General features: G+C 35.4%; 1 protein-coding gene across 7 annotated transcripts in view; it reads left to right on the top strand.

Moving 5' to 3' along the window:
- NOX4 (NADPH oxidase 4) overlaps positions 1 to 13,920 on the top strand; it is a 177,919-nt gene that overhangs the window by 55,067 nt on the left and 108,932 nt on the right. For all 7 annotated transcript variants that reach the window (XM_053670823.1, XM_037137613.2, XM_037137612.2 and 4 more), the window contains 2 exons: positions 4,588 to 4,660; positions 8,425 to 8,505. In XM_053670823.1, coding sequence (XP_053526798.1) covers positions 4,588 to 4,660; positions 8,425 to 8,505 — 154 coding nt within the window. The remainder of the gene's footprint in view (positions 1 to 4,587; positions 4,661 to 8,424; positions 8,506 to 13,920) is intronic.

The following is a 13,920-nucleotide window of genomic DNA, read 5'->3' as shown; positions in this document are numbered from 1 at the left end:
ACTTTCAGCTTGTATGAATTGTTTGTTCTGATGTGGATCTCTCCTAAACAGCATATATGTGTATATAGGTTATTTTTTTAAAGATTTTATTTGTAGACAGAGGTTAAGGGAAGGAGAAAGAGAGGGAGAGAAACATCAGTGTGTGGTTGCCTCTTGTGCACCCCATACTGTGGACCTCGCCTACAACCCAGGCATGTGCCCTGACTGGGAATCAAACCAGTGATCCTTTGGTTCACAGGTCCATGCTCAATCCAATGAGCTACACCAACAAGGGTGGGTTATGTTTTCTTATCCACTCAACTACCCTATGTCTTTAATTGGAACATTTAGTCCATTTCTATTTAACATTATTATTGATAGGTACTTATTCATTGCCATTGTTTTATACCTATGTTCTTCTCTCTATTTCTTCTCCTTAAAGCAGTCTCTTTAACATCTCTTCTAATGCTGGTTTTATTGTAATGAGCTCCTTTAGCTTTTTTGGTTTTTGTCTGAGAAGCTGTCTATTTTGCCTTCATTTTTTAAAATTTTATTTTAATTGTTGTTCAAGTACAGTTTTCTTTTACTCCCATCCCAGCCCATCCACCTACCTACCCATCCCTCCCCACCTCCCTCCCATTTCCACCCTCCCTAGTTTTTGTCCATGTGTCCTTTATACTAGTTCCTGTAAACCCTTCCCCTTTTCCCCTGAAATTCCCCTGAAATTCCCCTGAATTTCCCTCCCCTCTCCCCTCTGGTCACTGTCAGCCTGTTCTCTATTTCAGTGTCTTTGGTTATATTTTATTTGTTTGTTTGTTCTGTTGTTTAGGTTCCTGTTAAAGGTGAGATCATATGGTATTTGTCTTTCATTTTTAAATGACAGCCTTGCTGGATAGAATACTGTTGGCTGCAGGTCCTTGCTTTTAATTTCTTTGAGTACTTTATGCCAGTCTCTTCTGGCCTGAAGTGTTTCTGTTGGGAAATCAACTGACAGCTTCATTGGAACTCCCTTGCATGTAACTAACCTTTTCTCTTTTGTTGCCTTTTAAGTTTCTTCTTGCCTTTAAATTTTCCATTTTAATTACGATGTATCTTGGTGTGGGTCTCTTTGTGTTCATCTTGATTGGGACTCAATACTTACTGAATTTGTGTGACTTTTTCCTCTACCAGATTAGGGAAGATTTCTATCATCATTATTTCAAACAGGTATTTTTTTTTACCCCTCATTCACTTTCTTCTCCTTCTGGTGTCCTTATGATGCCGATGTTGTTATGCTTCATGTTGTCCCAAAGTTCCCTTAAACTATCCTCATTTTTTAATCTTTTTTCTTTTTGTTTGTATAATTGTTTTTTTTTTCTACCTTGTCTTTCAAATTGCTGACTTGATCCTCTGCTTCATCTGCCTACTTTTAATTTCCTCTAGTGTATTCTTCATTTCATATATTGCATTCTTCATTTCCACCTGGGTCTTATTCATAGTTTCTATGTTTTTTTTTCAAGCTGATGTCATTTCTCCTAAGATCCTTGTAGTTCTCACTAAGTTTCTTGATCATCCTTATAACCATTATTTTAAACTCTATGTTTGATAAATTGCTTGCCTCAATTTCATTTAGTTCTTTTTTGGGGGATTCTTCCTTTTCTTTTGTTTGGGGTTGCTTCTTTGTAGCTGTTCCCTTTGGTTCATTTCTATGTATTGGATTGATCTGCTTTGCTCCCCTGTCTTTCTGGTGTGGGTTTCTGTGGTAGGAGTCCTCTGGGACCCAGTGATATAGTCTCCTTGATCTCCTGAGGTGGAAGCTCTAGGAATGTTTCTTGCATGGGTTATGCGGGCTCTCCTGTTATATTAGTGTCTTGATTGGTGTTGGCCTGTTTGTTGGTGAGATCTCCCCTCCAGCTAGCTGACAGAGAGACGCAATCCTCAGCACATCTTGTGTGCTGTTGTACAGGTACTGACAGAACAAAATAAAACAACACAAAAACAAAGCCAAAATAAGCATACCCCCCAAAAAAACAGCAGCAAAAACAATGACAAAAGAGCAAAGAATAATAAAAGCAAAAGAGAAATGGAAAAGCAAAAGAAAAAATGATATGATAAGATCAAAGGAAAGAAAAATGAATGTGTGAGAAGAGAAACATTGAGTAAGGAATAGAAAAAGGAAAATGGCAAAAAAGAACAAAGAAAGAAAGAATAAAAATAAATGGAAAGAAGGATAATGGAGTAAGGAAAAGGAAGAGTAAAATAAGACATATAAAAGAAGAAATTTAAAAAAGCAAGAAAATAGGAAAAAGACTTTGAAAAAGAAAAAAAAACAAAAATAACGAGAAATACAAGGTGGAGTTTGCCTCAGTGGAATTTACTGCCTGCCTGTTGGGTTCTCCTTTTTGGATATGGCTCTGATGTTTTCTGAAGCTGGTGTAAGCCAATGTCAGATGCTGTCCACTTGTTTGAAGGTACAAGTGATCCACAGTCTGTGGCTGTGTCCTCTGGGCTTGTCTGTGCATGGAATGGGCCATGCTGCTCTGCACGACTGGTTTTTAACAGCACAAGGCCTAGGGGTGTATCAGAATATGTCCTAAGGCACTGCGTGATCCGCCTCCACCTGCCTCTGCCTCTGCCTCTGCCCTTCTTTCTGTCAGTCTTAATGGGATCCCTGACCCATCTGTTTCTGAGAGGGCTTCTGGTGGAGTTGGGAAGATGGGATCTCTTGGAGGTGCTGATTAGACTTCAGGGAAGAGGGTAGGTATATTCCCCTACCCTTGAGCACAGTGTCTCATCCTGTCCCAGATTATTTCCCTGAACTCAACAAGTTGAAGCTTGTAGGAGGAAAGTGGGTGGGGCCTCCAGAGCCCAGACTGTGGGTCTGCCAGAAACCAGGAGGATGTTTCTGTGGCTCTCCTGTAAGGGGTAAGCTCCAGTCTGGTTCCCCAGGAAAGAGTAAGGGGTGGCCATGCCCTAAAGCCAGTCCCTGACACCCCGAAGCTGCCTATGTTGCTGTTTCCTCAGCAGGGGTTAAGATGCTCTGTGGGGGGAATAAAAGATGCAGTGTTGGGCAAGCAGGATTTCAGAGGTTGAGGCAAGCCCTATCCTACAGGGTGGCATACTTGCTTTTCCTCTGGGACGGGCTTGCTCTTCTCAAGAAAAATGGTTGCTGCTGTATATAGGTATGTCCTGGCATAGGAATGACAGCAACCACTTCCCCACATCTTTCCCCATTGACTCCCACTCCATTTTTCCTCTGGTGATTCCAGTCCATGCCACCCTCCCTTTATTACAGCCCCAGGTGAGTGGCTATGCACAAAAAAAAAATCTGTGCTTTCACCCTGGTCTAGAGGTGGCTTCTATCCACTTTGGTTAAAAGTCTCTTCATTATGCAGTCTTTGGTTGTTTATTTCAGGTGCTGTTCCCCTCTTTCTTTTTATTTCTAACTTGGTTCTGGGAGGAGATGCAAGAAAGATCCTCCTACTCTGATGGCCTCTTGCAACCAGCTGTGCTGAGATTTCTAATTTTTTCAATGATTCTAAACTCTCTGGAGTCCTAATAATGCCCACTTGTATTGCTCTAATATTGTACCCAGCTTGTCTGCTTCTGCTAGTAGCTTACAGTCCACGATGGCCCTTCTGTTTCATAGCTGGTTCCTTGGCAAGAAGAGAAGTGGGGTGATGCTTATTCTTTGGAGACAGAATTGTTTCATTAGTTTTTCCAAGAAAATTTAAGATGGACGCTCTCAGCTAGAACATTTGGGAGTTACTGTTGCTTGTGATTTTAAGAGTAAAAAAAGTAACTTATACACAAGATATTTTATTTGGTAGTAAAAAGATAATAAGAAATGAGACTATTTCGATTTTAGCTCTTTTTGATATGGCATATGAGCTACTCATTTTGACATGCTGTACAAGCTAACACCAGATTTGTAGCAATCAATCACATCAATATTAGTTTTAAAAGCTAACATATTTGCACATTTTAGTTTTTAAAAAATAAATGTTATATCATATCAGAAAGGCTGATGTCAGCATATTTTCCATACTACTGGAAATATTTCTGCAAGTGTTCTGAAAACAGCACTCATTTTTTTCTTGAAGTTAACACTTTTTTGTTCTGCAGTTGGAGTTCCGGTTTCAGGAAGCTTTAGGTTTTGTTTATGTTTCAGATGTTATTCTAGATAAGTCAGCCCATTAGAAGTTATTTGAAATTAAAACTGAAAGAGCTACTAGTTCCATAAGAGGGGAGAGAGGAGAACAAGGGAGGTTAGTACCATGGTGTGGAAAACCAAGGCCATAGTGTTCATTGTCAAACCTGTGCCATGTATTAATTACTGACATTTGGTATAATAGGCACCTGTAGAAATATGTACATATTCACCATTCTGAGTGGAATATTTGCAAGTATAAAAAGAAACTCTTCTGTTAGAGGTAGAAAAGAGTGCTTTGCCTTAAATATCTTAAAATTGTACTAATTTTTGAAAAAGCTTTTTTGTGGGACAGCATACAGGAGATATGGGATTTGAAGTGGGCTTCCCAGAGAGCAGCGTCATACTTTGGACTTTAAGGCAATGATTTTTGTACTTTTTTCTCAGTATGACTTAAGTTAAAATGTACATTTTTATAGTTCCAGGCCTGACAGGAGTGTGCATGGTACTGGTGCTCTTCCTGATGGTCACAGCTTCCACGTATGCGATGCGGTGAGTGTCAGAGTCATGATTTCCATATCTACTAGTCTGATTGTTTAGATTTTCTTCAGATTACCCTCATTTTTGTGTGGAGAAACACACTGGATTGAACAGAATGCTTAGCCAATGTAGTATTCTGATGAATCAACAATTCTGGGTAACTAAGGGTGAAGTACAGACATTTCTGTATATATCATTTCCTGTTTCTGAAAAATCTCTTTGTTTTGCTCAAATATTCTAGGTTGGTAAGCAACTGTGTTGGGAGACTTTTTAAATGAAGGAAATTTGAGTTCTTCGGGAGCATTCTTCTGGAGGATAGTGTATCTATGAGGCCTGGGATTGAATTCAATTCGCATGCACAGGAACATATCACTTAAAATTATTTTAAAACTCATTTCCTGATACGGATTTGCTATACTTTAATGTATTCTAAGCAAAGCTTTGGAAACATGGTTAGTTGACATCTGCTAAAATAATAAAAAAGATATCAGCATTCAGATTATTCTTCTAGTTAAGAGATTTTGAGCAGTTGCAGATCCACATTTCTGTGAACAGTCACGTGTTCTTTCTGGATACAGCTGTTTTTCACAGTATCTTACAGTGTTTTATGTTACTGGTCAAACTTCTTGGTTAAGAAAGCAAAGATAAGAAACCATATAATCTTTAGAAATAGTCATTTTATTTGTTGAGATGTGAAATATAGCGGAAACACACACACACATACTTTGAAAATAATTGCTCTACATCATGCTCAAAGGAGTCTGTCCTTGCACTTCAGAACCTCTATGCACACAAACACAAACCACAGAAATCTCAAGGAAACTGACAACTCAGATACTAATACTGTAAACTTCCTGGTGTTATGTTCATACACTTCATTCTTCTTGTTTTTTTTTTCCTCATTCATTCCCCATGTCTTACCTCTACCAAAATCACTCTTTTCCTTTCACACTCCTGATTTCTGTCTCTTCATATACATGGATTTTACCAAAATTGGACCATGTTATATATGCTATTTTGAGTCATCTATTTAGAACATGTTTTACTCTCCTGATGGCACCACATATTACCATGCAGCCATGCCATACCCGTACGTTACCCTCCCAGTCTCCTGTTGGAAGTTTTAGGTGATTCCATTTCTTTTTTTTTTTTTTCAGAATTTCACTTGTGAAACAAACACCCTGTTCATATGTCTTTGCATACTTTTTCAATTATATCCTATGGAAAAATACTTAGATGGATAATGGCTGGGTCAGATGGTGAGCCCATTATCATAACTTTTCATAAGTATTAAAAATCACCTACAGAAAGGCAAATCTCTAGTGCATCAGGGTGACAATTGTGTGGGAGGACTTTTATTTTACTTAGGTTAATAATTCATTAAAAAGCTTACTTTTTTAATTTTAGGAGTTCTTGAAGAAAAATTAGGATATCTGACATTTATTTATAAGATTGAAGATATATAAATATGCTGTATCTAGAAAAAAGAATCCTTAATTGAGCGATAGTGTTATAAAATGGAATATAATGTCAGTTTCTTTTCTCAACTGAGCCATTACATAAATAATTTGGTAACTGTGTCTTGTTAGTGTTTTCATCTGTTTAAAAGAGATTATAAAACTAACTGCTTTTTTCCAAGCATCACTGTAAGAATCATGAAATTCTTAAATGGATCATGAAGATATTTTTCTTCTACTTTTCTCTTTACTTTAAGGAAGTAAAACATTAGAGAAAACAGGTGAATAAACATGGCTTCAGTATTTGATTTCTGACATTGAATGTTGTCTAATAATTTGCCAATGGTTCAATATGAGTCAGTTATTAAGCTAAGTAATATATTCTACTAACAACTGACAATAATACTAATATATGGGAGAAATAGACAAAAAATGTACTTGAAAAATAACTAAATAAAAAAAATACTAATATATTTCCTCAGCTCAGTAGACTTTGAAATGACAGTTGTTAAATCTGAACTCTAATTCTGAATTAAAATAACCAGAGTTAACTAAAAATTAATTTGTTTTATAGAATTAAAAATATAAAAACCAGAACTGAGATTATACTTACCAGTGAATTATGAGATACATTGTAAGAAAATCATGATAAAGCCAAAGTGAAAGTTTAATTCCATTAAAGCATGACATTATTTACATATGGTAAGAAATTAAACATTTAGAATTATTAAAAGGAATCCAGCAACAAGCTATCATTACTTCCAGAAAGGTAGGTACAATTGTCTAGCCAGAAAATCCAAGAGAATTGTGGGGAAAAAAGTGTTATATCAAATAAAATAGTTGAGATAAGTAAATGAGTACAAAACAACTATTACAAATTGCTTTTTTATATAATAGCTATTATCAGTTTTAAAATTGAATAAAAAGATGCCATTATTCATTGCAACAAAAATATATAATATCTACAAATAAATTTATAAAGAACTAAATGAAAGCTATATAGAAAAACAACACTTCACTGAGAGAGAAATGAGTAGAGATTTGAGTAGAGACTATAATGAAAAGAGGAAGTTCTTCCTCAATTATTTTATGTTTCTTACAATTCCAATCAAAATCCAAGATAGCTTGTTTTGTTTGTTTTCTTTCTTGAATTTAACAAAGTGATTGTGTTATTTGACAAATTTTATTACGATTATGTCAAACTTGTACATTCTTAATTTGAATAGCTTACAACAATTAAAGAAAATTTCGCATAGAAATAAGCATAGTTATGTAATAGAAGAATTTAAAGTGTGTAACACACAAATGAAATAATACCCAATTTCACTTATACAAAATAATAAAAAGTTATACAGTAGAGCCTAGGTTTGGGGAAAAAGGCATTCCTATTCTAAAGTTGGATTTGTAGTTGATAAACCTGTTTTCAGAGAGCAATGGGCAGTGCGTATCAAAAGCATCAAAAATGTGTGCCCTGTGATCTAGCAACTCCACTTGTAGGAATTTAGACTAAAAAAAAGAGATGTGTGCAAAAAGGCATATGTTACAAGGATGTTAATGATTTCATTTATGATAGCAAAAACTGAATGAAGTAAATGTGAGTCAATTGATCGTTGCTTACATTAGGGCTTCTTAAAGGATCTAGGCATTGTATCTGAATTTTTCAGAAGTTTAAAAAAAAAATACCTGCCTTCCACCTCCAAGATTCTAATATGGTAACATCCACCCAGACATATAAAAGAACTGTTACACTTTTTAATTCTCTCAAACATTCTATTCTATAGATTGTGTTTATCATACTTCTTCATTTTCAGTTTCATTGTTCTGCAGGGCAGTAGCTACAAAGAGATGTTTTTAAGTTATATGCTATCCAGAAAATGAATGTAAAACTTTAATGAGCATTTCTTTAATTTCATTCAATTTGAGTTCTCTTTAAACTACTTTCAAAATATTTATTGGAATAGGAACCTTAGTTGTTTTAAAACATTTAAACATTGAAACTATTGATAAAAAGGCAGCAAAAATACACATAAGCAAACTATAACTGCTTCTCAGTACCACATCATAATAACTTTAAACAACTTATTTCAATGATCTCCATGTGTCTTTATTTCAAATAGAAAGAAAGCCTTTAAAATGATAGGGTTATTTATAATTTTTGTCACGTCTCTCTGCATGGTATGAAATACTTTGGTATAATACATAGATCTCAAATGAAACCATAATTGAACTTTCTTCAATTGTGACATGTTTGAAATGCACAATCTTTTTAGTGAAATGGAATGTAAAGTGACATTGAAACTAAGTTATTTGTTTTTCCAGAGTTTCTCAGTATGACATCTTCTGGTACACTCATAATCTCTTCTTTGTCTTCTACATGCTGCTGATGTTGCATGTTTCAGGGTAAGTTATAAAAATATATTCTTAAAAATGTGTGCTCAAAAATGGAGTAATAAAAGATACATCTGCAGGAATTTTCATATAGAGTGGTGAAATTATTTGGTTACTTGGAATTGAGAGTAGTGTCAAGAATGGAAGAAATAATTTTGTTTTCAGCATAGCATGTTTAATGGAACTAGTATAAAAGTATATTAAAATTGAAAGAGTTACTTCTCCCACAATGTTATAATTTTTCAAGCTCCCTATAGCTATATCCTAATAACTTCTATGAGAAAGTAAGAAGTGAATAACTTCTAGAAGATATTGTAGTATTTCTGTTTTCAGGAATTTCTTATGACTCTCTGCTGTAGAATTTGTAGTGATGGAATTATCAGGTTTTAGTTTAGAAAGGCCTAGAGGCAATACTAGTTGTAGAGAAGGCCAAAGATTTACAATGATGAAAGACAAAGTTGTCAAAAACACTGAGAATCACAAAGGAAATAATGTATTCTAAGCTTGTTGCAAAGACTATAACCCAATATTTTGAAAAGTACGTGAATCCAAGCAGTGTTCTCAAAAGCATGATGCTTGAAGTAGTCCATTAGGTCAGAGGAAGAAACATATATTTTTGCATATGCATGTGTCTGCATGATCACTAGAGTGGACTTGTGGTTTTGTCTTGACACTCACACTACTATGACACAGTAGGTACCAGATCTGCAGATCCATGTCATTCAACAGAAGGATAGAGTAAAGGAAACATGGAAGGTCAACAGGATAACATTAATGGGAGCCCCCATTATTGTTCAGGAACCGATTTCCTTTTCTTCTCCCTTGTCCCTGAAGTAGTAACTCGGTTTTAAGATGACCAGACCACATGGCTAGGCATGGACTATTTACCATGGATAAGGCTCATACCCCACAGGAACCAGTATCTTGGTTACAGCCCCAGGTCTCTTCAGGGGATGACCTCAGTTGCAAGAATGCATTGCACATGGGAAGACAAAGTCTGTGAGTCCTAAAATGATTTTATAGTTCAATCAGCGCCCTTCTGGTCCAGATGCGTTTCACCAGTAATAAATACCAATAATAAATAATGTTGACAGCTGGCATCCCTCATTTATCTTAACCCCACATGTTCCCAGGGAAAGTGGAGAATGGTTCAGGATTTCTGTTAATCCTTTCTTTAGAATGTTTTGTAATGTACTTTGTCAGTACATTAGGTCATATACATAATTATATATTATTATCAGGATGCCTGCTCCATTTTTTCCCCCATGACTTTGGAGACCACTAGCTTACAAAGCAGTAGTATATTGATCTCCCTCTGATCGGTCCTGGTTTGATATGTTCTGTACCAACTTGTAGCAGGGGTGTCCCACCCACAGCCCGCAGGCAGCATGCGTCCCAGGATGGCTATGAATGCGGCCCAACACAAAATTATAAATTTACTTATGAGATCTCTTTGTGATTACATGTTGCAATGTATTTAATGTGTGGCCCGGGACAACTCTTCTTTTTCTAGTGTAGCCCGGAGACGCCAAAAGGTTGGACACCCCTGTATGTAGAACATCAGAAACATGGCCGCACATCATAATCTCAACTCCCGGCTAGCCCGGCATGCCACCTAGGAAAAGCTGTGGTTAATGAAGACTCAGGGGTCCTTCTTTTCCCTTTGTAAGGACACCACATTCTGTGGAGAATTAGGGCACTAAGAGAACCTGTGATAGAGAAAATCTGCTTTACATTCCGTTCTTTAAATGTTTGTTTGCCTTCCCAGAGCTATTATTGTAAAATGGACTATGAGTAAGCAGATGCTACTAATGGTAACAGTAATTTAAAACAATTACATAATACTTACTATATGCCAAGTAGAAAATTCAAAATTATTTGGATGTGTTATTTCATTAAAGGATCATAATTTTATAAGGATACATCATAATGTAAAACCCCCTTTACAAGTAGAAAACTGAGGTTTAAAGAGAGTAAGTAACTTGGTAAAGTTTACTTAATGATAGATTCTGGATTTAAATGCAGACATTCCGACTTAAAAACTCATGATTTTTACTACTAGGAGAGCGCTGTACTTCTGAGAATTTGTCTTAAGATTTCTTTAAAAGGGTTAATATCTTGATTTATCTAGGGTTATGATTTCTCATCTATAACAAATGAGAGAAGAATGTAATTATTTGTTTATATAATTAATTATGAATTCTTTGGCCTTTATGTTATACTAAGTTAAAACTCTAAAAATGTGTTTCTTTGCCATTCAAAATGGAGTCATTTTTTTAAGGTTTAGAAGTTCATATATACTTATGTTTAAAAGGATTATATAGAAGGTCCTTTCTCTCTGTTTTTGGAAGTAAAAGAAGGCATAGTTAATTTTTTATTTTATTTTTTGTACAAGTCTTAAACAGGAAGTGCCTTTATACAAAGAAATAAGAAAAGGAATCTACAGGCTGTATTATATATGATATTATTCCAATTGAAGTAGTAGTTCTTTACATATTATCAGTAGAAATGAAAAAAGTTATCCTAATGCTGAAATAAGTGTTATGCAACAAAAACACAATTCTATAGGCATTCTAGAGTGCACATTTTTAAATGACGTTTAATTTTTTATATAATTGGCTAATAAAATTGTATTATTTAAAGTATACAATTTAATGATATACATATATGTTGTGAAATTATCATAAGAAAACAAATTAACGCATTTATCACATCATATAATTTGTTGGTTTTTTTTTACTTTTTTTCTTGTGAGAACATTTCCTATCTACTCTATTAGCAAATTTCAGATATAAAATTCAGTATTATTAACTGTGGTCACCATGCTGTACATGAGATCCTTAGAACTTAATCATCTCACAACTTGAAGTTTACAACACTATAAAGCTTAATTTTGAATAAGGCTACATCAATTATGCTTATGGTATGGGAAGAATTACTACTGATAAATCTTGCAGCTTTCTCAAAATAGAACATTTCTCAAACTTTTTTAGTTTAATTGCTAAAGCATCTGTCTATAAGTAAATCTGTTGAAGTTATTATCTTTTGTGCCAACACTGGGGATTTAGGCATATCTTTACCTATGAAACGCTTTGATAATTTCATTCTCTAGGTTTTCTTTACATGAGTATAGTTGTTCAAAACAGGTTTTGTGGATTTACATTGAGATTCCTGTTAAACGGTGTGCTTTAAGTTCTTATTTTCAATAATTCTAGTAATTTAGGGAATTGAAGGATCAACGTGCACTAGAAATTTTAGAAAATTTTAGGCTTCGAGGTTGAAATGATTAGAAATCGCTGATTTCTCTACATAAGCACACATTCGCAGTAAGAAGAATAGTTGCCTCATACAATTTTCTAAGGTTGCTTTTATTTTCATAGAATCTTGAACTTTGAAGGAAGCTTAAAAGTTATCTTGACCAAGACTCTGTAAATGTCCCCTATAATATGTCTAAGTAAATATTTAAATCTGAAGAGCCCATTCTATCTTTGCTAAGCTGTAATTTCCACAGAGTTCTTTATCTTCAGAATCAGAATTTATTTTACATTAATCTCTGAGTAGATTAAAAAATCTATGACTGTAATAGGTAGGCACAAAATAGTCAGGGGTGGGTTAAGAATAATATAGGAAATGGAGAAACCAAAGAACTTATATGGACATGACATGGACATGAACTAAGAGGCGGGGAACGCTAGAGGGTAGGTGGTAGGGGAAGGAAAAGGGGGAGGGGAATGAAGGGGAGAAAAAAATTGGGGCAACTGTAAGAGCATAATCAATAAAATATACTTAAAAAAAGCATAATCATAAATAATAATACAAAAATAAACTTTGTATTTCCCATGAAAAAATCTATGGCTGTAGAAGCCATAGAAACTGAGTCACTCTCCTCTAAATTCTGTTCATTTGTTTCTTCAGTGATATTTCAGATCTCATCATTATTATAAACTTCTTCCAATAGTTAAAATTCATTCAGTGCTTACCATGTATCCCACTGACATTTGATATCATTAAATCCTGCCAACGACGCTGGTAAAATCTGCTGCTGCTGCTCTTGTTACTCCTGTGAGAGAACAGGGTCAGGGAGAGGTGAAGTAACTTGCTGAAAGTCAAGGTGATTAAGAGGAACTCGGGTTTGAACCCAGGTGTCAGACTCCTGAGCCCACATTTCTAACCACGACATTATGCTGGCTGCAGTTTGGCATGGCTTCCCAGTATTGCTTCTAAAACTGGAAACCAAACTAAATGCAGGCTTCTGGGGTATGTGATCTGATGCTGGCAAAGTAGAAGTCTTACCTTCTTCACTCCAAATATTGTACTCAATATATTTAAGATGCAGTTACCTTGTTCCATGATTATTAGTGCCCTTAGATTCACCTGGTCTGCATTCCTGTTACCAATGTTTTAATTTTTTTCATTACTTATAAGCAAACTTATTGCATGACACCCTAAACAAACACATTGCATTTACCCTAAACTCAGGGTTCTTTTCAGGGTTTAAATGGATCCTTAAAATTTAATTTTCCTTCTCAAGAGATCATGGCCATTAAACAACTACAATTCTTAAAAGCTGTAGGACCTTGCCAGATAATCCGTCATTTTTTCTTATCTACTAGATCGGATTAATAAAATCATCATAGGGTTATCTCAGGTTTATATAAGTAAATATATTCAGTACTATTATAGGCAGAACATACACAAAGTCGATAAATATCAGTAGGCAAAAATTATATGTGTACCAATGCTAATAGCTATATAAGGAAGAAATTCCACAGTTAACTGAAAAATCAGTTTTTTTCAATTCTTGTAAATGAGACAGCACTTTTCATTACTTTTTAAATTAACTGGGGTGACATTGTTCAATAACATTATCACATCCACCAGGACATCAGAAGATGCCAAGCATCCCTTTGGCCCCTGGAAACTTCAATACCCAGGACACTACATCAAGAGCTATGCATTTTATGTCAGTGCATTTTATAAATGAGGACAGATCATCAAACAAAAATTGTCATTACTCCAACTTGCCACTTTGCCTGATATCTGAATTCAGAGCACCCCAACACTGCCTGGGGTACCTCCTTCCCAGTGCTCAATAAGCTCCACCATCTGCAGAGATATGTGTAAGAGAGGAAAACACAAAACTTGGTGCTGTACATTTGCAAAAGAAAGTGTACGACTCTATAACACATCGTCTGCATAGTGCATCGGGTACTTGCTACCAAAAGTCAGGTCTCCTTCTGACCATTTATCCTCAGTTTACCCTCTTCACATGTCACCACCTCCCTTTCCTCTGGCGATCACTGTACTCTTGCCTGTGTATGTTTTTCCTCTTAATCCTTCACTTTTTTCACCCAGCCCCCACCCCAACCCTCACCCCTTTGACAGCTATCAGACAGCTATACAGTGTTCCCTGTATCTATGAGTCTT

This window comes from Artibeus jamaicensis, unplaced genomic scaffold (assembly GCF_021234435.1).
Source record: "Artibeus jamaicensis isolate MK-2021 breed Jamaican fruit bat unplaced genomic scaffold, CSHL_Jam_final contig_64, whole genome shotgun sequence".
NCBI classification, from domain to species: Eukaryota; Metazoa; Chordata; class Mammalia; order Chiroptera; family Phyllostomidae; genus Artibeus; species Artibeus jamaicensis.
This window is presented reverse-complemented; position numbering and strand designations above follow the sequence as displayed.